The sequence below is a fragment of the Chlorocebus sabaeus genome, chromosome 24 (genome assembly GCF_047675955.1).
Source record: "Chlorocebus sabaeus isolate Y175 chromosome 24, mChlSab1.0.hap1, whole genome shotgun sequence".
Taxonomy (NCBI): Eukaryota; Metazoa; Chordata; class Mammalia; order Primates; family Cercopithecidae; genus Chlorocebus; species Chlorocebus sabaeus.
The window spans coordinates 36,881,138-36,905,005 of NC_132927.1; the positions used below are offsets into that span (position 1 = coordinate 36,881,138).

At 37.6% G+C, this 23,868-nt stretch overlaps 1 protein-coding gene across 1 annotated transcript in view; it reads right to left on the minus strand.

Annotated features, from left to right (window-relative positions):
• The window catches only part of C24H14orf39 (chromosome 24 C14orf39 homolog), a 51,942-nt gene extending 42,277 nt beyond the window's left edge, over positions 1 to 9,665 (minus strand). Inside the window, exons 1-4 of the mRNA XM_007986868.3 lie at positions 8,261 to 9,665; positions 8,112 to 8,168; positions 6,944 to 7,070; positions 1,564 to 1,653 (exon numbers count right to left, since the gene is read on the minus strand). Coding sequence (XP_007985059.2) covers positions 1,564 to 1,653; positions 6,944 to 7,070; positions 8,112 to 8,168; positions 8,261 to 8,309 — 323 coding nt within the window. The 5' untranslated portion in view covers positions 8,310 to 9,665. The remainder of the gene's footprint in view (positions 1 to 1,563; positions 1,654 to 6,943; positions 7,071 to 8,111; positions 8,169 to 8,260) is intronic.
• Positions 9,666 to 23,868: the final 14,203 nt, after the last annotated feature.

The following is a 23,868-nucleotide window of genomic DNA, read 5'->3' on the forward strand; positions in this document are numbered from 1 at the left end:
AAGCAACTGGTGCCTCTACTTCCTCCATTATCCACGAAACCAACAAATGAGTTATTTTCCATTTATAAATGCCTGGTACTGAATCATCAATTCAATTAAGCTACGTGGCTGGTTTAAGAAAGAAACAGACAACTGTTTTCACTTTAATACCTTCAGTTAGCTCACAGAAGTCCTCTATAACAAACACCGTGAGAGAAGTACATATTTTAACTGGTTTGCTTTAGCCTCTTACAGAATCATTTTTAAGAATTAATGTTTTATAGTCATGACTTACACTGATAGATGTTATAAGAAGCAGTTATATATATTGTGTTTGGTGCTGGGGGCGGTCACTGAAACACATTGCACAATTTCCCCTTTAGAGGACCCAGGGGAGAAATTTCTCTCAAGCCTCAGGAGAAGCCTCTACTTACCCTAAGCAATTGACCTGTTTTTTTAAATGAATATTATGAATCCCAAACTGATTATATTTCCACAATGCCTTGACTACTAGGAATTTGAAAGCTTAATTCCTGCCTGTATCTAACAAATGTGTGGGATACATAGCATGAATTTCTAACTTCATCAAAACCTTCAATTTCCTATATTTTCCTTACTTCTCTGTAGCCTTGATTTTTAATCTAGTTTCTTTGAACACTATCCTTTCAAGATGATTATTTAGTCAAATCATCTAAAATCCTTTTTTAAATGAAGCAGGATGTATAAATGACAACACAAGTCTCCTTCAGTGATCCCACCCTCTGTCTACCCTCTAGATGATGGTGTACTCCAGCTTTCTCCTCTTTTTGCTCCATATATTTCCATGGGCAATCTCATGTATTTCCATAATTTCAAAATGAAGTCCATATCTATAACTTTAGTCCCTGCCTTTTCTTAAGACTTGTCTTTGAATATATAGAGTATTGCATTCTAGATTTTGCACATATGTTTTTAGTTACAATATAAAAATACACACTGCTCTCATCCAATTATATTAAAAATAAAAACATTTCAACGTTTTATATTAAGTGAAATTTTAATGCTATATAATGTGTTCAAAGTCTCTTGCCTTGTTTCATTACATTCACTAATTACATTTAATCCCCAAGACAATGTGATTATACATATAATAAATTCATACAATTATTGGTGTTTCTCTATTAGAATATAACCACTCCATTAAATCAGCAGTCTAAGATATACAAGTTTAATACAAAATACCCTTCAAAAATCAATATCCCAAATTTGTAATAAGCTAATTCTACAGTTAACTATTCCCCCAGATGTTTGCCTAAACAGTTCACTCATAAAGACCATTAATTGATGGACTCTGCTATAATAACTGCTACTGAGAAAGAGTTTATATCTAAGGCCATATCTAAATATATCTAGGGTCAGAAAGAGCTTTACAACAAGTAGGTAGAACCTTCCACTGCACCCAAGGAGTCCAAAATACTACATTTACTTAAAATCAAAAACTCCTTCATAGTACAAAATGTCTACATTTTTCAATTGACATTCTTACACACCATGTCCTAGTAATACAAACTTATAGAATTGATAAACTTAATATATGTATTATACTTGTCTTTTTCAGTAGTTTCTTGATAAATAGTAAGTTGATCCTGCATATAATCTTCATGTTTATGAAAAACATCACATGTTGGCTTCCAGCTATAGGAAAATACATATTTGTAATTAGCAACATGGAATGATAAACAAATTGACAGAGATAATTAAAAAATTAACATAATCATTTGAAGATAAATGAATCTTTCTCTTCCTGGAGAAAACAAGCTTACATCAAGAAAAGTATTTCCATCTCATATCACTCCCACTACCTCCATCTGTGGACTATTATACTCAAATATCAATATTCATGAATTTTTATATTAAACTTGTTTTTGAACCATTACTAAAGAAAGAACAAATGTGACATGGCTGGATTGTGTATTGCTATGGCATTTCTATTACACACTTTATAACACTCCAATATCAGCCTTTCTCTCTCATCACATTTCTAAGATTTTGGCCAAAAAAATTCTTTTGGAGTAAGCATTCAAAGAACTAGAATAAGGGCTAAAGAGAGGCTTTTTGCTCCTTTAACACTTAGAAAACAGGTGTCACATCATCCTGAGTAACAAAAAAAGATAAACCAGAGCAAACGAATTACAAAATCAGACAATACAAATATAACAAATATTCCCTTATACATTTTTATTATGTAACTTGAAAGAATATTACTAATACAAAAATCTAAAATGAATATATACCATGGTGGCTTCCAGTCTAAGTATTGTTCAAATATTTCCCTTTTTTCTAACATTTTTTTCAGATTCAAAAAGTATACATGCCCAATTTGGAAGCACAGAAAAGTATATGTAAGACAATAACTATTAATCATATTCTTAATATTGAATAATGACTACTATTATTGTTTTAATAAATTGTTCCCACATGTTACTATAATGATACATTTTAACATCATTGAGATCTTACCCTCTTTTTATCACTTAGTAACAGAACTTGTACCTAAATATTTGTCTGAATTTCTGATCATTTCCTGAGAAAATATTCTCCAAAATGAAATTAGAAGGTCAAAAATTATACATACATATATTCCCAATATTTTAAAATATCGTAAATACTCATGGTTGTAAAGATAGCAACACTAGACACTGGAAACTAGTATGGGGGGAGAGGTGAAAAACTATTGAGTACTATGCTTACTACCTGGGTGATGGGATCAGTCATACCCCAAACCTCAGCATCACACAATATACCTATCTCATAAACTTGCACATATGCCCCGGAATCTAAAATAAAAATCGGAATTATTTTAAAATTCCATAAAACTACATGTTCATTGAGAAGGTATTCACTATAGGCCTTTTGATGTACATCCTTCTAGACTTTTTGTAATTATATATAAATATACAATTACTAAATTGGCTTAATATTATGAATATTGTTATTTAACCTGCTTTGACCAATTTGTAATTTTAAAAAGCAAGTTGGAGACCTTGCTTTTTAAAAGACTTCCTTTACTGTTAACATCTTCCCATGTCAACAAATATACGCCTATATCACAATTTTATTGGCTGCCTAGCCTTCATTCACATGGATACACCAAAACTCATTTAACCAGTTCCCTAATGCTGAACATTAGAGTTGCTCCTAATATTTTCCTATCATTACAAAAAGACTGAAATAGAACTCAACTCAATAGAAAAAATAAATAAATAACCTGATATTTTAAATGGGCAAAGGATCTGAATAGACATTTCTCAAAGAAGAGATACAAATGGCCAACAGACATATGAAAAAATGCTCAATACCTCTAATCATCCGGGGAATTCAAATTAAAACCAAAAATAAGAAATTACCTCATACCTGTTAGAATGGCTGTTATCAAAAAGATGAATAAGGCTGGGTGTGGTGGCCCACACCTGTAATCCCATTACTTTGGGAGGGTGAGGCAGGCAGATCACCTGAGGTCAGGAGTTCAAGACCAGCCTGGCCAACATGTGAAACCCTGTCTCTACTAACAATACAAAAAGTAGCTGGGCATGGTTGTTCACGCCTGTAATCCCAGCTACTCAGGAGGCTGAGACAGGAGAATCGCTTGAACCCGGGAGGTGGAGGGTAGAGGGCGCAGTGAGCCAAGATTGTGCCATTGCACTCCTGCCTGGGTGACAAGAGTGAAACTCCATCTCAAAAAATAAAAAAGGTGAATAACAACAAGTTTTGGAGAGGATGTGGAGAAAAGGAAACTCCTGGACACTGTTGGTGGAAGTGTAAATTAGTACAGCTACTTCAGCAAATGGTATGGCAGGTCCTCAAAAAACTAAAAGTAGAATTACCATATGATCCAGACATCCCACTTTTGAGTATCTGTTCAAAGGGAATGAAATCAGTACATCAAAGAGATATCTGCCCTCCCATGTTCATTTTAGCATTATTCATAATATCAAGATATGGAAGCAACCGAAGTGTCCCACAAGAGATGATGGATAATGAAAGTGTGGCATAGATACACAATAAAATACCATACAGCCTGAAAAAAAGTAGGAAATTCCGTCATTCAAGACAACATACATGGAACTAAAGGATGTTATGCTAAGTGAAATAAGCCAGGCAGGTAATGGCAAATACTGTATGATCTCACTTATATGTAGAATCTAAAAAAGTCAATCTCATATAAACAGAGAGTAGAAAGGTGGTTACCAGAGGTGGGGTTGAGGTAAAGAAAAAATGGGGAAAGGGAAAATGTTGATCAAAGAACACAAAGTTTAAGTTGGAGTGGAGGAAAAAAAATTAGTGATCTACTGTACTGTATAGTGACTACAGTTAAATATTATTTCAAAAGTGCTAGAAAAATAGCTTTTTAACATTCTCATCACAAAAAAAATAAGTTGGTAAGGTGATGAATATCTTAATTAGCTTGATTCTCTCGACAAGGTATACACAGATCAAAACATCACATTGTACCTCCTAAACATACATAATTTTCAATTAAAAATAAATTTTAAAAATGTTCTGTGTATGGAAAAAAAGACTGACATAAACATTTGGTTGTACATTACATCTTTGAGAGGATCTCTAGTTCCTTATGAAAAATTCTCAGAAATTGAATCACTTAATCAAAAATTATGTTTGGGCCAGATGCGGTGGCTGACATGTATAATCCCAGCACTTTCGGGGGCCAAAGTGGGAGGATCACTTGAGTCCAGGAGTTCAAGACCAGCCTGGGCAACACAGTGAAACTCCATCTCTATTTTTTAAAAAATCATGCTTAGTTTTAAAGCGTTTAAAAATATATACTGGCATGTCATCTAAAAGATTTATACTACGGTACACTCCTACGGTGTATGAGAGTTGATATTCTTATTTCTTGCCAGTGCCAGGTGTTTTTTTTTTTTTTTATCTCAGCAAAACTCAGAGGCAAAAAAAATAGCATTTAATTATCGCCTTAATTTAGATTATTTCTATTAGTAAGACTGAGCATTTCTGCATGTGTTAGACTTGTGTATCTTTTTCATTTTGGTATTTACCCGTTTACCTTCTTTGCTCATTTTTCCAATAGTACTTTTGCTTTTTCTTATTATTTCTACAAGTATTTTATGTTTTTAAACAATCCTTATTGGACACTTTTCCTAGCTTATCCTTTTGTCTTTCACATCATTATAGGGTATTTTTCTCTTTAATTTGTGTGCAGTCATATTTATCCATCATTTCCTATGTGGTTTCTGATTTTGGTGACATATTTAGAAAGACCTTCCTCTCTCAAAGATTATATAGCACTTTTATTTTTCTAGTACTTTCACAGCTTCATATTTCACATTTAAATCTCATAACCAGTACGCTGAAATCATGCACTGGAGGTATTCATGAATTTAGACATATTAAAATCAACAGATCCTACCGACCCTCCTCAGACCCAGCAGAAATTAAGCTATTACAAAGTACGACATATCTAGGATACGGGAGATTCTAAGGGGAAACTATTAGTACTTTTCCACAACCCGATGCAGCTAATTGAGGAAAACCACTGGTAAAATCTACTACAATAAAACCCAAATAAAAATAAAAGAAAATGGTCAACAACATGTAAGTTTTGGCTGATCAGATTACCAAAATATTTAAACACTGACAATTCCAATGTTGGCAAGAGTATGAGGAAATAGGAACTCTCCTACATTGTTTTATAATAATTCATTTTCTATTTATAAAAGTAACAATCTTTATAATAACTCAATCAATGTGTCACTGCATAAAATTTTGTTCTCATACATTGTTGGTGGGAGCATAAATTGGTATAAACTTTTTGGAGAGCAGTTTGGTATTATCCACCCAATGTTTAAATGTGCATACTCTTTAGCAATTTCACTTCTAGGAGCCCATTCCATAGCATCAGATCTCTATATGTAGAAGTATATCTGTACATGACTGGAAATAACCTAAATTTCCATTAATAGGGGAATGGCTAAATAACAGGCTACATCAATACCATAAATACCACGGAGCTGTTAAAAAGAATGAAATATACATACAATTACATGCATAGTACAAATTGCATTACATATTGTTAAATGTTAAAAAGCAAGTTGCAGAATGAAGTAATTCCATTTTTGTAAAAAGGAAAGATACCTATATAAACAGGTGTGTGTGTGTGTGTGTATGTGGGGTGTGTAATAATGATGTTAACTATTCAAGGTCTAAAAGAATGTGAGTGATTACCTACGCAGAGGATGATAGAGTAGGGGATGGGAACTGCAAGCAGGGAAAAGCTATTCACACCATATATATGTATATTGCTTGAATCTTTGTACTAGGTATATATTACTTTTATAATTTCTTAAAACCAGTGGGAAAAAAGTAATGGGGGAAAACCCCAAAAGGCTTATTAAAATTTTGAATAACAAAATATTTCAAAACAAATATGATCCTAAAGTACAGTACTTATTACAATATCCATATAAAAGTACAGAAAATTTATATTTGTAATGTCTTTGTTCTTTTTATGCCTTTGTTTCAAAATGTTTGTCTTCTACTAGAGTTAACTAATAGAATCCAGAACCTGAAGCCATGTTGAAAGAATTCTTAACAAATATGTTTATTTTGAAAAACTTTAGGCTGTATTCCCTCACACAAAAATAAGATCTTGAAAATTCAAAAATGGAAATCGTTTCAAATTTATCTAATAGGAATTTTATATACTGAGCTTATTCAAAAGTCTATAGTTAGATTAACTGGATCTGAATTAGTGAGATCTTATAGCTGTTTAGTTCTATTTCTCTTTTGATCCTCCTATAATCCCCTTACATAGTGGCATAACAAGTCACATTAAGACTTGATTCATTAGCTAATATAGAATACTACTTTGAAGCAAGTATCTTCAACTATAAGCTCAAAAACCCTGAAAAAAACAATGTAATGAAAATTGATTCTTTCAAATACTCACTTTCTACAGTTGTCTTTAATCTCCTCACTATGTTTACAGTAATGATCAATTTCCTCATCTGTTGTATTTATAGTGTCATGTATCCTACAAATAGTTACTTTGTTTTCCTTAATATCTTCACAGCATTCTAGAAAGAGGAAATATTTTCTTAACGCAGAAATCATAAATTCAAAATAAACAAATAGGGGAAAAAATGGGTATGGCAGCTTACCTAAAAGGAAGAGAGCCAGAGAATGGAGAGGAAATGAGGCTTGAGAAGGATGGAACCGTATACTAAAATGCAGAGAACCAGGGCCAGGCCTGATCCTATAGCCAGAAGCTAAGAAGGATTTCAGTTGGGATTGAGAAATAAATGTCCCTTGTACCTCACCTTTAACATAAGAGGGCTAAATTCAGTGATATCTAAGGTCAATCGTATCTTAAGATGCTATGAATTCGTGCAAACATTTACTCATTAATGATACTAACACAAGCCTTCTGTTTCTGAAAAATGTGAAATTTCTATTCATCAACTCTATGTCAATTAATTATTAAACTCACTTATCTTTGTTACTAGTGATTAAATAAGATAAAATGGACATAATTTCTTGAAAAGATTAAAATAAATTCTTAATATGCTGTATTTTTTTGATTGCAGAAAAGATAACTAAACTCGACCTTTTCAGAACGATTAAGAAATTTAGAACTCTATTTTTTATGGTTGTTTTGTCGGATCTTAAAATACTATACAGTATTTGTGTGACTTGCCTTGCTATTTCTCTGATAACATTATTTTTCAGAATTACTATTCCTGAAAATGTGGCATCTATCAATTTTGATCCCTGATTTCTGGTGGTTTCTATAAAGATAAAAAAATTTCACTCAACTATTTGAAATAACTTGTTATTAGAGAAAAATAACATCTTTTCAACTGCACCTAAGGGGTCGTTTCTACTTAAGACAAAATTCTTCACAAAATAATTAAATGCTGAATATAGAAGTTTATTATCAAACAACTATAGTTAAGTCACATCTATTTTGTCTAGGGTAAACAGTTTATTTGTCGCTAGAGAGAACTGACACAAAAGTTATAACGCCAACAATAAGTTGCCCTAAACAGGGCAACTGTATATTATGTGCCATAAGGAATTAAAAGACTAAAATATCTTGATCATGCAAAGCTACTTACTATTAATTCTTTGAAGCATCTCTTCTTTAGTACTTATGTCTTGCTCATACTGGAAGACTAAAATAAACAACTCTCTTGTGACTTCAATTCATTGTTAAAATGCCAAAGCCTCATACAAAAAACTACCTATTTTTTCACTTTATACCTACCAAATTCTAGCAAAAGTCTGTCCAAACTGACAAACAGGCTGTCATTCATCTTGGATACTATGTTAAATGAAAAAAAAAAATTATAAGGAAAGATTTTAAGTCATATGCAAAACAGGATATATTTGGTAACGACCTTATCAATATAGCATTCTTCACAGGAACATGTGGGCGGAGCCAGAACTGGAAGGAGAGAGGCCCCCTGAGCCCATGGCGACTTTCCCAGTCCCTTCCTGGGCCAAGCCCAACCAGCGCTTTAGAAATCGTTGTTGAGTCGGCGCACGACTTGAAGCTTTGGGGATGGGGTGGGAGGCACCCGCATAACCGCTTATGCGTGGGACTGCAACAAGCCTCCGGATCTTCCAGGGTTCACGGACACCCAGATTTCTCCACAGGATATGCCCTTTAAAATAAACGTTCTGAATATGTCCCTTGGTGGCGTGTGTACAACCACGTGTAGCAAAATTGCAACGAAAGCCCTTCCCCAACAGCCGGGTAAACCTAGAGAAACAGTGTGATTTCGCATTTATGAATTTACCAAGGAGAATCAAAAAAGTGGAGTTTTTCATAGGACTGCCAATTCGCATTACAGCATACGCCTGAGGCGGGGTTCGTGTCTACCGTTCCCCTCAGAGCCCAGGGGCCACAGCCCGCGCGCTTCGCGGTGGGAGCTCGCCGGCCGACTCCCACCCTCACAGCCTCCTGTCCTGGCTTCCCCTCGCCCGAGGCCGCAACACCGCATCTCCCCACCCATCCCCGGCCGCGCCCACAGCCTCGGGCCGCACCAACTCCTGAGAAAAGGCGACACTGGTGGTTCTGAGGGGCAGGGCCAGCCAGCCTCCTCCCACCCACTCACATGCTCCCCCTCAGAGTCGCCGGCCCAGGGAAAAACCGACACACACAGCTCCCTTCCCCACGCACCTAAACAGCCCCTCTGGACCCGAACGCCCACACCCTCCCTCCCTGGGGGTCCCAAACTCCACTCAGGATCCCCGGGTCCGGGGACGCCACGGCTGATCCTGACTCCAAACGGCCGGAGTCTTGGTCTGGCCTCGCTCAGCCCCGCCCCCACGCCCCTGGTGCCAGCCCTAAGAGACCCCGCGGAGCACGCCGCGGGATCCGCAGATCGCGCTGAAGAGCAGCGAGATCGCGCTTTGGACGAGACCTGAGTGGCTGCAACCGTTCCTTCTTCGCGGGTGGAAGCGCGGAGCAAGCCTCGTAAAACCCCAGAAGTGGGTGCTGAAGTCAGGGGACCCTCAAAGAAGTAGGGACCTGTCAGGGACTCTCCTGTTTTCTTGAAGACTAGTGTTTTTTAAAGCCTATTTATTCCTCTTGTAACAAGTTTTTAAAAATAATTTGGAGTACAGCAATAAAATTGATACTAACTTTAACAAGACAGTAAAAAGTACTCGATTCAATAATCAAAATTCAATTCTGAATTCAGCATTTTTCAAAACATCTTAAAAAGCAAGCACAATTCAAATACGTATTAGTTGAATGGACGTTTTGAGACTGACTCATTTGCTCAGTTTCAAATAAAGCACATTTTCTGTCCAAAATGCTGTCTTTAGGTAATTTATGCTCTTAGGTTTTGTCTGCCTATCCAACGTGAAATAAAGAGTGTAAACGAAATCATTTAAGCAGTTCAGTCCTCCAAAGTGCCTCAATCCATTGTATATTTCTGGTAGAAATGTTTTTAATCCTAAATGATCTCTATAATTGTCTCAAGTCACCAAAACCTAAGCTGTTTCACAGAATATTTAAGTGAAAAAGAAGGTTTCAGAAGTTTTTCTTGCTTAATTGCCTCAGATCAGATATGCATAACCAGTTTTATTATACTGTGCTGTCATATGGCTCACTAGTTGGTATTAATATGCATCAAAACTAACATACGTTTTGATAATGTAAGAATTTAGCAGATTTATTCTTTTGTGTGTGAAAAATCTTTTCACTTCGTTTTTCCAGGTTTACTGAGGCATAATTGACAAATAAAAATTGTATTTACTACGTACATGATATTTGGACGTATGCATACATTGTGAAATGATTACCATGATCAAGTTAATTCGTATAACACATCCATCACCTCATATAATCATTTTTGGGTGTGTGTGGTGAGAACCTTTAAGATCTACTCTCTTAGCAAATTTCAAGAACACAATACAGTATTATTAACTATAGTCACCATGTTGTACATTAGATCTCCAGAACTTATTCAGTCTGCCTAACTGTAACTTTGTACCCTTTGACCACCATATTTCCTCATTCCCACCTCCTCCCTCCCCCAGCCACTGGCAACCACTATTCTACTCTCTGCTTCTATGGGCTCAGCTTTTTCAGATTCCACATACAAGTGAAGTCATACAGTATTTGTCTTTCTGTGCCTGACTGACTTCACTTAGCATAATGTCCCACAGGTTCAACCACCACCCACGTGGTCACAAATGACAGGATTAATTAAAAAAAAAAAAAATGACAGGATTTCCTTCTCTGTTAAAGCTGAATAAAATTCCGTGTGTGTGTGTGTGTGTGTGTGTGTGTGTGTGTGTGTGTGTTTATCCATTCATTGACAAATGAATGGATAGGTTGAGTACATATATTGGCTATTGTGAATAATGTTGCAGTGAACATGAGAGCACAGACATCTGTTCCACAAAGCAATTTTATATCCTTTGGATATATATTCAAAAGTGGGATTGCTGGATCTTATGATAGTTCTATTTTAAAATTTTGAGAAGCCTCTACACTGTTTCCATAATGGCGGTACCAGTTTGCATTCCTGCCAAGAGTGCACAACTTTTTCTTTTTTCCATATCCTTGTCAACACTTGTTGCCTTTTTTTATCATAGTCATTCTAACAGGTGTGAGGTATCCCATTGTGATTTTGATTTGCATTTCCCTGTGATTATTGATGTTGAGCATTTCTTTATACATCTGTTGGCCATTTGCACATCTTCTTTTGAGCAATGTCTATTCAGGTCCTTTGCCCATTTTTAATCAGATTGTTTGTTTTCTTGCTTAGTTGAGTTCCTTATTTAGATAATAACCCAAATTTACTCTTATTACATTTGTTTATATTTATTAACTACTTCTTTTTAGGAAAACATAAGAAAGCAAATACAAAGTGCAAAGCTATTTTGTCTTGCTGGCACTACATTGCTATGACTGTCAAGAAAATTTAGTAGGTAAAAAGTTAGTCCACTTCAATTTAACACTAGACTTTCTTATGAAAATTTGTAGAAATCTAGAAACACCACCTTACTGAGATCTGAAAATCAATTTATTTGCATTTAAATTCACATCTATACATATCCTAATTACCCTCATAAAAGTATACCTAAGTTCTACCAACACCACAGCCATCTATCTTATTCCATTCCAAAATTTTCTTCTGGAAAAGCAATGAAGATGCTCCATCTACTGGAGAGTTTTAAATAATTTTATTTCCCACTCTCCCTATTCCCTTTCACTCCAATGAATTATAGTGCTCCATTTGAAAAATTATAGAACTTTGACTCAGATAAACATTTATCTTAACAAATCATTTTCTGGGAAAGTACTCCCATAAGATAAAATTTTCCTTATCTACTATTGACACCTTTGCCTCTTGATCCATAATCAAGAATCTGAAGAAATCCATTACTTAAACCCACTGCTCATTCTAATTCCACCGTATTCCTTTTCTTCCTTTTATTGCTTAATTTGTCTAATAGGAAGCATGTGTCTCCTACCTACAATTCCTCTCCACTCATTTCCTAATTGACCTTTTCAATTCAACTACTATCTCCATCACATTTAACTACTTTCTCAGGTAATCAAGACAACATTTTAATTCCAAATCTTACGGTCTTTTCTCATTCTTATCCTCCTCCCTTTTTTTCTAACTCTCTTCCATATTTGGTTCCATTAAAACTCTCTGCAGTCCTGACTTCCAAGACACTACTCTCTTCTAGTTCTCCCACCTCTCCTATCTGCCCGTCAGATTTCATCTTCTACTTCTTTCCCCTCACCATCACCATGGACTCTTACCAAGATTTTTTTCCTTAACTCTACCCTTCTCTTTTTGGGGGGTCATGCATCCATAATAGCTTCAATTATCACACCTGTGCTTATACTTCCAGTCCTACTCTATTATCAGGGAGTTATCCAAATATTTACCTTTATACGTTTTCTATCAATTTTGATTTAACCTGATCTAAATCCAAAGTCATTCACAAAGTCTTGCTGATTTTTTCTTTGATATATTCTTTGTATGCATCCAGTCAACTCTAAGTCAAAACTCTAAGTCAAAACTCTGGGCAAGTTTCTAACCCAAGCTTTCGTTTCCTCACACATAAAGTGGAAACTGTAATAACTCCAACATCATAGGATAGTTATGAAAATTAAATAAAATAATTTCTATAAAGCCCCTAATATAATGCCCAGCACATAGTATATAGAAAATATAGAAGACATCGGAATGAAACTTCTTCAAATTCCAGCTATCAAACATATGATCCTACTTAAATCTTCATTATTCTATCCTCCTTCTGTTCTGTTACAATAGTGGAGCTATCTCTCCTCGTATCTAAAGCCAATTCCTCCACCTGTACTTGAGTACCATCTCCTCTTGCCTCCTCAGAAGTGTTAAAATATCAAATACTCTCTCATGTGTATTCAATCTCTTCCATTTAATTGGATCCCTGTCATCAGCTTTAAACATGGTCAACTCTATACCAGAAAAGAGAGAGAATCTTCCCTAACATTAAAGGTTTTATGAATCAATTCATATTTCTCTTGCAGCCAACCTGCTTTCTAAACAGTTGTCTAAACGCACAGTCTCCCTCCTAACTCTTTTCTTACTCCAATCTGCCTTCCAGTGCCATTATGCCATAAAATTTGTTCTATGATGACGGTGACCTCATGACACTAAATCCAATGAACATGTTTCAGTCCTTACCTGACCTGACCTCTGCAGCGTTCAATAGTATTTATCACTTTTCCTTCTTAAAACACTGCAGTAGCTACATGATTTTCCTCCCATCTCTCATAATTTTCTCTATCTTCTCTTTCAGCCTCCTCTCCTTCCACTCAGCCATTAAATGTTGTAAATCTCAGGCTCAGTCCTAGGCCTTTTTTCATCTGTGCTCCATGTGCATGGTTTCTAATGCAACCACTATACAGGTGACTCACAATGTGTATCTCTAGCCCAGGCCTCTAGTGTCAATCCAAATCAGTAATTACAAACAACAGAAATTAATTCTGGCTGATTTAAGCAAAGGTAAAATTTGTGTGAAGAATACTGCGATCAGGCATGGTGGCTAATGCTTGTAATCCCAGGACTTTGGGAGGTCACGGCACAAGGACTGCTTGAGCCCAGGAGTTCAAGACCAGCCTGGGAAACACAGAGAAACACCATCTATATAAATAAATAAATAAATAAATAAATAAATAAATAAATAAATAGGTGCACAACAAGTCCTAGCTACTTGGGAGGCTGGGGCGGGAAGATCACTTGAGCCCAGGAATTCAAGGCTGTGATGAGCTATGATCACACCACTGCACTCCAGCTTACGCAGCAGAATAAGATCCTGCCTCTAAAAAATAATAATAAAGTAAAAAAATTTTTTAAATGATGCTGTGTAATACAATACTCCCCAGAACAGCTAGAGAACCAGACTCATGTGCTATACAGCATGAAGCAATAACCAAACTCATACCATAGATTTGGTAGTCAAGACACCATCACTACAACCAAGCACTGAGGGCTGCAGCTCACACCACTATCATGAGCACTACCACAACTGCCCTACAAACACTATCTTACTTTAACTGTCACCTGTTAACAGATAGGATTCTTTCTAGGGCACACTTGTTGGTGTCACTCATTCCAATTCAAAATCTTGGGTAGATATATTTCATTAAAGAATCCTATGACACATAAATCACTTCTTCCTCCCAGACTGTTAGAGTAAAATATTGTCCAAACATAAGAACTGGATATAAATGTTGGGTAGTCAAAAAGAATAGCAACTGTTCAAGACACCTATACTCTGAGTTCCAGACCCACGTATCTAATTGCTGACATGATAAGCTATCTTAGTCCATCCTGCACTATAACAAAACACCACTAACTAGGTAATTCATAAATAATAGAAATTTATTGCTCACAGTTTTTGAGGTCAGTAAGTCCAACACTGAGGCACTGGCAGATTCAGTCTCTGGTAAGGGTGCACTCTTTGCTTCCAAAATGGTGTCTTGTTGCTGTCCTCCAGAGAGGACAAATGCTATGTCCCAACATGGTGAAGAGGACAAAGTCATTCCCTCAAGCCCTTTTATAGGCACTAATACTAAGCCCTCATCACACCTCTTAATACTATTGCATTAGGGATTAAGTTTCAACATGAATTGTGGAGGGACACAAACATTCAAACCATAGCACAAGCTCAAACACAGCTCATGTATTTCCCCCACTAATGCTGACCTCCTTCATCCTTTTCATTAATGAGACCAGAATCTATTTGCGTGTACCAGAAACCTACACCTTGACAACCTTCCTCTCCTATCATCCCCCATATCAAATCCATAATAAATCCTACCAATTTTTCCTCTTAAATATCTTCCAAAGATAAATATATTTCCTCTTAAATATCTTCCATCCATTTTTCTCTATTTCAACTGCCACCATCTAAGTCCGTTCTCTCACCTGGATTATTGTACTAGCTTCCAAACTGGTTTTGCCACATATCCACTCTAGCCCTCTTGCCCATTCTCTGTCCATCCTGTGACAGAACAATTCTTAAATGTAAATATTCTCTCTCTTTCTCTCTCTCTCTCTCTCTCACACACACACACACCCCTATGTTAAAGCATATCAATGACTTCCTATCATTCTAAGAATAAGGACAAAATACTTTTTTATTGGAAAAATTCAAAGTTTATTTTTCAACAGACAGCATCAGCAGGTACAACTACAGGTGTTTCTCTACAGATCATGTATTCATAAGGCACTACTAGCTCAACAGTGAGAAAGCCACTTGGGTGTTTTCTGCAATAATACCCACTTCACAGTGTGAACGGGTACTATTATTGTGTTCTCTTAAAATTCCAGAAGGAAAGGCACAACTTGGCAAAACTTAAATTTTTTTTTTGATCCTAAGTCAGGTGCAATAACTAAGAGACAAAACTTGGAGTAGCATTCTGGCCTTCAATAAAGACCTTCCACAGGAAGAGAAAAGACTTCTCCACCCTAAAGTTATGGTCTTTTTCTCTCCTTCCTTGTTAACCATTAGAGCATTGTTTCATCATTTGCTCAATATTAACACATGTACAAAAGTGAATTTTTAGAGAAGAAATAAAAATATCTTGAGTATCCAGCTGTTCCCACCAATACATCAATTCTTAGGTTTAAGACAGGGCCTGGGAATCCTTCATCAGTCATAAAGTAAGAAAATAGAGACTATGGCTACAAAAATAATTTTAGAAAATGAATTATGGGCCCAGCACAGTGTCTCATGCCTGTAATCCCCACACTTTGGGAGGCCAACACAAGCGGATCGCTTGAGTTCAAGACCAGCCTGGGCAACATGGCGAAACCTCGTCTCTAACAAAAATAATAATAATAATAATAAATTAGCTGGGTGTGGTGGTATGTGCATATAGTCCCAGCTACTCAAGAGGCTGAGGAAGGAGGATGGCTTGAACCTGGGAGGCGGAAGTTGCAGTGAACCAAGACTGCGCCACTGCACTCCAGCCTGGGTGACAGAGCAAGACCCTATCACAAAAATAAAAATAAAAAATAAAGGAAGTAGATAAATTAAAGCTTTCACAACCAGGACTTGCCTGTTCTAACTTTGCAGTCTCCATGAAATACTTAGGAAAAAAATCTTCATAATTACATGGCGTCAGTCTCACTGACGAATTTTTTTTTTTAATTAGTACATGAACCTGTGATAGAAAACATGCCTTTCCATGAGTGTCAACTCTAGAATAAAAATCCAGATTTTCAATAGAGTAGGCATTGGCAAATTGAATTACGTCACCTAATATTCCCCACTCAGGTGCCCACCTCTTCTAGCGTTCAGAAAGATGAAGACATCTGGCAAGTATGGGAAGGGCATTGGTACACTTGGGGCTTCGAATAAACTGTACTTAAATAAGCAGCAACACACACATTGACTCCCTAAGGACTAAAGTAAGCCCATATGAGGGTATCCTAGTTAAGGTTCTAGGGTTGAAGAAACTTTGTAATTCTACCACCTCAGTATTTTGGAGTTTTTTTAAGGTACACTCAAAACAAAACAAACAAAACAAAACAAAAGATAGGTACATGGTTAGATGGCATATAAAACAGGTCTCTAAATATATGACAGATCTTGTCCACTTACTCAAATACAGTTACCTTGTAAGTATACAGTACCCCTTCCCCCAGTTAGGCTAAGCAGTTATGTTTTCCACTTGGTTCAATAAGCTCCAACTGTTCTACCTTGAAATAGGTGACAGACTTTGGAAACAGTCACTCTAGGGGTACGAAGTTTCTATGTGTACTTTGTCACAAGTGACAAAGCTACTTTCAAGGCCCACTTCTTTCAAAATTAAAAAAAAATTCTAGTCTATATTTGTGTTGTTATAAATTTTATTTTTCATTTTTTGTTTTTATTTTTTGCAAAGCAGCATAGCAACAATTGTGATTGTAGGACTGCCTGAGGTTGCAGACACAACTGGAAACATCATTTGCATATCAGTAAGAAAAAGGAAAACAGGAAATGGAGATGAGTTTTTAAGAAAATGAAAAAAAAGAAAACACAGATTCTAGAGATTTCACCAGCTGCATTCCTCCTTCTATGCAGGTTCCCATTTGGTTTAGTTGACCGCAGTCTTGTTTTCTTCCAAGAAATGAGGGAAACTGGTGTTTAGGAACACTGTTAGTAGCTCCTGGTTTTTCCACATTAGCATTGATACCTGATTGGGAGCTGTCCATCTTGGAGATAGTACATCATTCACAATGAAAAGAGGGTTGCTGGAAGGGTGTCAACACTGGCGCTGTAGACCACAGAGATCTCATTGTTCTTCATGGCAAGGCCACCATTCAGCATGCTGATGTACTAGTTCCACACGACGGGGTCCACATTCATCAAATGGGCCAGAATTTCCTTGGGAAACATTTCTGAGACTCTTTCCATTCATATTTAACATCCACAGTGAAAAAAACAACATCCATGGTGTTCTTGATAGCCAGCTTCTTTCCATGGCATGTCTAGTTATTGTTTACCTTGTGCATCATATAGTGTACCTTTAAGTTGCCTTTGGTGGCGAAAGCTTGTCTATATATGTTGCACACAAAAGGTCTCTCTCCAGTGTGAGCTCATTAATCTGAAGGCACTAGCAGACAAGAAATTCTTCCCACATCATGTGCAGCTGTGTTGCCTGGCCTGTCTGCATGATTGAGCTGCTAAAAAGTTGTCAACCCAAGAACATGGCCAAGGGTCTGATAAATATGTTAGAAACTTCAATTCTGACATAGGTTGGATGTGCTTGTATAAATATTAATGGGAGACTGCTCCGACCTTCCATCTCAGTGCAGCTATTGTCAGAGCTCTCAGCTTTGCCCTGGCATCAGGAGACTCTGATGTGATAGTTTCTGCTTGGCTATTGGCTGGGTAGAGTGCCTGAAAGGCCATGGTTTCCATGGCATCTGGACTTTGGCTCTCCATTGGACCATTTTTTCAGCTGCTCTACCACTGCAGGCTAAAATGGGCAGAACCCACATCTGGGAAGCCATCATGTAGTTAGAGTAAGTGATGTCAAGTGGATTCTAGGGGGAGGTGCAAGCTCCTTCAAGAAGCTGCTGGGAGCATCTTGGCAGTTGACTTTGTCTACATCAATGCTTTCTACAACATCATCATAACAGATGGCACTTACATTGCCATTCTCACTGGCCATAATTGGCCCAAGACCAGTAAAATCACCAAGATTCTCCAGCATGTTAATATGTTGATACAACATGACCACACTGGTAAATTTCTTTTGACTGATGAGGCACAACTTTATAGATGTGTTGGACTGGTGAACCCCAAGATGTATCTTCAAGTTGCCTTTGGCAGAAAAAGCTTGGCCATAGATCTTACATTGGAACACTCTCTCCCAAGTGTGGTCATGGTAATGCATTTTGAGGGATTTATAGCAGCTTAAGATTCAGTGGTAAATGAGACATTCATGGGGGTTGGTGGTGGACTTGTCAATGTTCTCCATCAGTTGCTGCAATTTCTGGGTCTCTCACCCTGGCTCATGGGTTCCACTCCCTTGGATGCCACCAATCCTTGGGGAATTATAGTTTGGTCCCACCCCAGGTTGTGTGAGTCCACCCTTACATTCTGAAGAAGATCTGAGTGGCAGGTCATCAAGCAAACAGGTCACTGATGAGGTCCTTGAGCTCAGTACCCGAAGGGAGATTTTGAGGTACACCTATGGAGGGCATCCCTGCTACAAAAACAAGTTTGCTGCCTAAAGAGAGACTCAATTCATCTATGGGGACAGGTACAGAGAGTGCGTGGGAATGCCACTGCCTGCTCCCATTTTGTCCTGGAACTTGAAACAGCTGAAGGTTTGCCTTTACCTGGAAATACCTGTGAAAGCACATGTTAGGTTATCCTTGGTGGTGAAGCCATGACCACAGACAGAGAACATGAAACGTCTCTCTCCAGCGTGGGAGCAGAGTTGGATCTACAAGGAGCTATCAGTCCCTTAAAACTTCTATGATAATTAACCTTGTACTTGTAGACAATGGTTTTGTCCTTGGCTTTGACATCCACCTTGAGGTGTTCCATGGCTTCCTTTTCCCTTTCTTGGATAAGTCTAGCACTACAGTGTAGAATATAGAAAGAACTCTGGAAGAGCACAGAGTCCAGGATGTGAGGTAGCACAGTATTCAGGAGGCAAGACATGACATTCGGGAGCACGTGTGTCCCACTTCATGACGAAGGGTATCAGTCCTGGGGACAAAGAGCTTGTTGTGAAAGGGATGTTGGCATGAGGTAGCTTGGCTTGTTTCAAGACATCCAGAGACAGACCTTGGCTTCCAGTGTTCTGGATGAGAGAAGCCACAGCTGCAGAAACCTGCTGGAACATATGGCTGCCCAAGGTCTATAGAGTATCACACCTCTCCCCCCATATGAGTGCAGGACACTCACATGTTCACCTGAATTCAGATCTGCTGGATACGCTGGATCTGCTGCAGCTGCTGCAGAAACAGGATCTGCTCAAGGACCCACTGGATACTGTTGGTGCCAGGCACAGAAGCTGATTCATCATACCTTGTTGCCCTATAGTGCCTGAAGAGTCACATTTGTGTTGGCCACTTTCCCTTTGGGTAAATAGCTTATGTTCTGGGGTGCGGGTGGCAGGGCAGTGTCTGTCTCTAAGTACATGACAGACTCTGCACCCAGCTTCTCCTTTATGTCCCCTTAGCTGCCACCATTCTCCCTGTGACCATTCTTACTGCTTGGACTGGGTGGCTGGTGGCTCAGTACAGCTCCATAGAAGTCTTCTCAAGGCACTGGCCTCTCGCTGTCATACATGATGAAGACAGGTGGATTTTTTTGTACAATTTTTCTTATGTTCCCAGAACTGAGAGGCTAAAGAACTTTGCACAACATCTCTCAGTTGTTAGTCTCTTCCCAGTGAAGCTGCTTTACCGCTGCTTCATTCTCATTCAATTTATCACCATTTCTGAGGTGGGTCATTGGAGCGCCTGGCTCCCCTGCCACTGGTGCGATCAGGTTGCATCTGCAAACTCCGAGTCAACTCTGCAATGACTGCTCACCCTGGTCCTTCTCCAAGGTGATGAGCTGTGATTTCACCAGCTTGTTCAACAACATGATGCGAGCACTGGGTGCTGGGGGGAGCTGCAGTTATATGACCTCCAGCACAAGTTACTGGAGTTGGGAAAGTTAGCCCCCTTCAGCTGGAAAGCACATGTCCTAGTCAAGGACAAAATTCTTATCATGGCCTACAGGGACCTTTATGGTCCTGTCCCTACCTATCTTTCCATCTTCATATTATACTAACTCTACCTTCCTCTGCAATCCATCTTTATGAACTTCTTTCAGTTCTTAACATGCTCTTTCCATCACAGGGATATTGTACTTGTTGGCTCCTCAGCCTGGAATGTTCTATCCTTCTTTATTTAATAACCTACTACTCATTCTTCAACTTTAAACAGTCTCTCAGCAATGTGTTATAAACTCTCATAGTTCATGCACTTGTCCTTCATAGCAATTAGCACAGTTTTAATTCTCTATTTTTTGTGTAATTATTGTATAAATACCTATCTCATCCACTATACTGCTATACTGTAGTCTCCATGAGTACAGGCCCAGTTCCCCATACACACACACACACACACACACACACACACACACACACCTTGGCACTGAAAACAAATAGGCTATAGCAACAGTTTGTCATAATGGCTATTATCCCAATTCAATTCATAAGCACTTCTGAGAGAATAAAGTCTAAGAACTGTCCTTATAAGGAAAACAGTCACAGATGAGGAAAAATCTGCTACCTCTAGACTTTCAGTTCGGCAAGTCAAAAAATTCTCTTTGGGTGGGACACAGTGGCTCACACTTGTAATCCTAGTACTTTGGGAGGCCAAGGCGGGCCAATCACTGGAGGTAGGAGGTCGAAACCAGCCTAGCCAACATGGTGAAACCCCATCTCTACTAAAAATATTTTTTAAAAAATTAGCCGGGCATGGTGGTGGGCGCTTGCAATCCCAGCTACTTGGGAGGCTGAGGCAGGAGAATCGCTTGAACCTAAGAGGCAGAGGTTGCGTTGCAGTGAGTCAAGTTCGCACCACTGCACTCCAGCCTGGGCAACAAAAGTGAAACTCCATCTCAAAAAAAAAAAAAAAAAAAAGTAAAGAAAAAGAAAAAGAAAGAAAGAAAAAAGAAAAAATTCCTTTTGGACTTACGGTAGTCTAAGTTGGGTTTCTATCGCCCACACCTATAGTGTCCTGATAAATGCAGAGAAGTAGAGATAATGAAATTTTGTGTCACTGTACATGCCACTTGAAAACTTACTTGCACCACATTTCTAAGTATCAAAGTCAATTAAATTTTCTTTGTTTAGTTTCCATGAATTTATTATAATGAAGCATGTTTTAGTATTTTTCATATTTCATTTATAATTTCTTATACAGATTTGGTTTTCCCTGGAGTTTCTAATTGCACTTCTATATTTCTATACACAAAATAATCCTACATATTCTTTACTATATCATTAAAACTCTTTAGCTCCTTACTAATTGTTGAATGAGCTAACATAATTTCCAAACTCTAATTAAGCACAAACATTTCTCATTGAGAGGTCTATACCTTTCCAGGCTAATCACTCAATTTCATTAAAGACTATTTCTCAGGCTTCAGCCTGGGTGCATTCACCGGATTAGGGAGATATAGGAAAGGCCAGTTATCACAGCCCTGCTCCAAATAATTTTTCAAACTCTAACCTCATTTCCTGCTCCCCTTCCCCTCCAATTATCTATATTTACAACTTAAGGAATTCAATGGAAAAACTTTTTCACTTATTTTAAATAATACTAAATGTTAATTATTGTACTACTCTGTAATACAATGACGTCTTTGTAATCTATGGACTTCTATAGTACTTAAGGCCTTTACAATAATAACCTCAATCCATGGTGCATTTTCAAATGTCATGTCTGCTTTTCCTACATGAGGAAACTATAAACTTTTACTGAAGGACATTTTAAAAAACATTAGAATAAATGACAGTCATTTCATGTATTTGAACTGGAACATTCAACATTGCAAAGACGTAATTTATCACAAATTAGTCTGCTGATGTAATACAATTCCATGAAAACCCCCACTGGACTCTGAGGTAGTGGAAAAAATATTGACAAATTGATCTTAAGGTTCATCTGGAAGAAAATATTCACAGAACAGCCAAAGAATTTTCTTAAAAATATTACTGAAGGTCCAGGCACAGTGGCTCACGTCTGTAATCCTAGCACTTTGGGAGGCCAAGCCAGGCAGATTACCTGAGGTCAGGAGTTCGAGACCAGCCTGGTCAACATGGCAAAACCCCATCTCTACTAAAAATACAAAAAATAGCTGAGCATGGTGGTGGGCGCCTGTAATCCCAGCTACTCGGGAGGCTGAGGCAGGAGAATCACTTGAATCCAAGAGGCGGAGTTTGCAGCGAGCCGAGATGACAACATTGCACTCCAGCCTGGTCGACAAGAGCAAAACTCCATCTCAAAAAAAAAAAAAAAAAATTACTGAAGAATCACTTGCCTTACCAGATATTAAAATGTACTTCAACTACAGTCATGAAACAATAGGAATAAATACACGTATCAATGAAACAGAATAGAAGATCCAGAAGAACTTCTATGTATATAAATTTAGTATGCGATACAGGTGGCATTTCAAATCTGTGGAAAAAGAATAGATCAATCAATAAATAATGGTGGTAGAATCAGAAAATGATTTGAAGAAGAAAAAAACACTGTTAGATTTCAAATTTACATGAGACCACAAAATAAATCCAGAAGTATTAAGCAGTTTTAAAATGTTTTTAATCTAAGAATAGTAGGAGAAGGGAATACAGATTATTTTTATAACTGGCAAGGTTGGCAATATTAAGTATGGCCCCCAAGGCAGAACTGGATTTGATAGATTCGACTATGTAAAAACTATAGGTGATGGCCTGTAGGGCAATCAATACCATAAAGTTAAAAGGCAAGTGAAAAACTGTGAAGAAATATTTGCAATACACAACAAGAAAAAATATATATCCTTAATATTTGAAGTGATCTTACATATTATTTTGAAAGAACAAACATCCCAAACAAGGGATATAATTGGAAAATTCTCCAAAGAATAAATATAAATGACCCATAAATATATGAACATGTATAACTTCATTAATAATCAAAGAAATGCCCATTTTAAAAAATGAGAAACCATTTTTCATCTATCAAGTTGGCAGAGATTTATAAGAAGATTAATGACCAGAGTGTGAGGAGGGAATAGCACTCTTTTTTTTAATTTTTTTTTTTTTCTTGAGATGGAGTTTTGGTCTCGTTGCCCAGGCTGGAGTGCAATGGCATGATCTCGGCTCACTACAACTCTGCCTCTTGGGTTCAAGTGATTCTCCTGCCTCAGCCACCCAAGTAGCTGGGTTACAGGCATGCGCCATGACACCTGGATGATTTTGTATTTTTAGTAGAGATGGGGGTTTTACCATGTCGGTCAGGCTGGTCTCGAACTCCTGACCTCAGGTGATCCACTCACCTCAGCCTCCCAAAGTGCTGGGATTACAGGTGTCAGCCACCACGCCTGGCTGGGAATGACACTCTTATACAGAGTGGGTAGAAGTAAAAATTGGTAAAAAAGTCTTTTTGGATGGCAATTTGGAAGTATATATCAATTTTTTCATGTGCATACCTTTTGACCCATCCATTTCACATCCAATAATGTGAAGGAAAAAACTGGACAATAGATAAAGATGTTCATTGCTTCATTGTTATAATGGTGAAAAAATGGAGCTTAAACATCAATAGGGACTGGTTAAATAAGTTGTGGTATTTATGCTGTAGA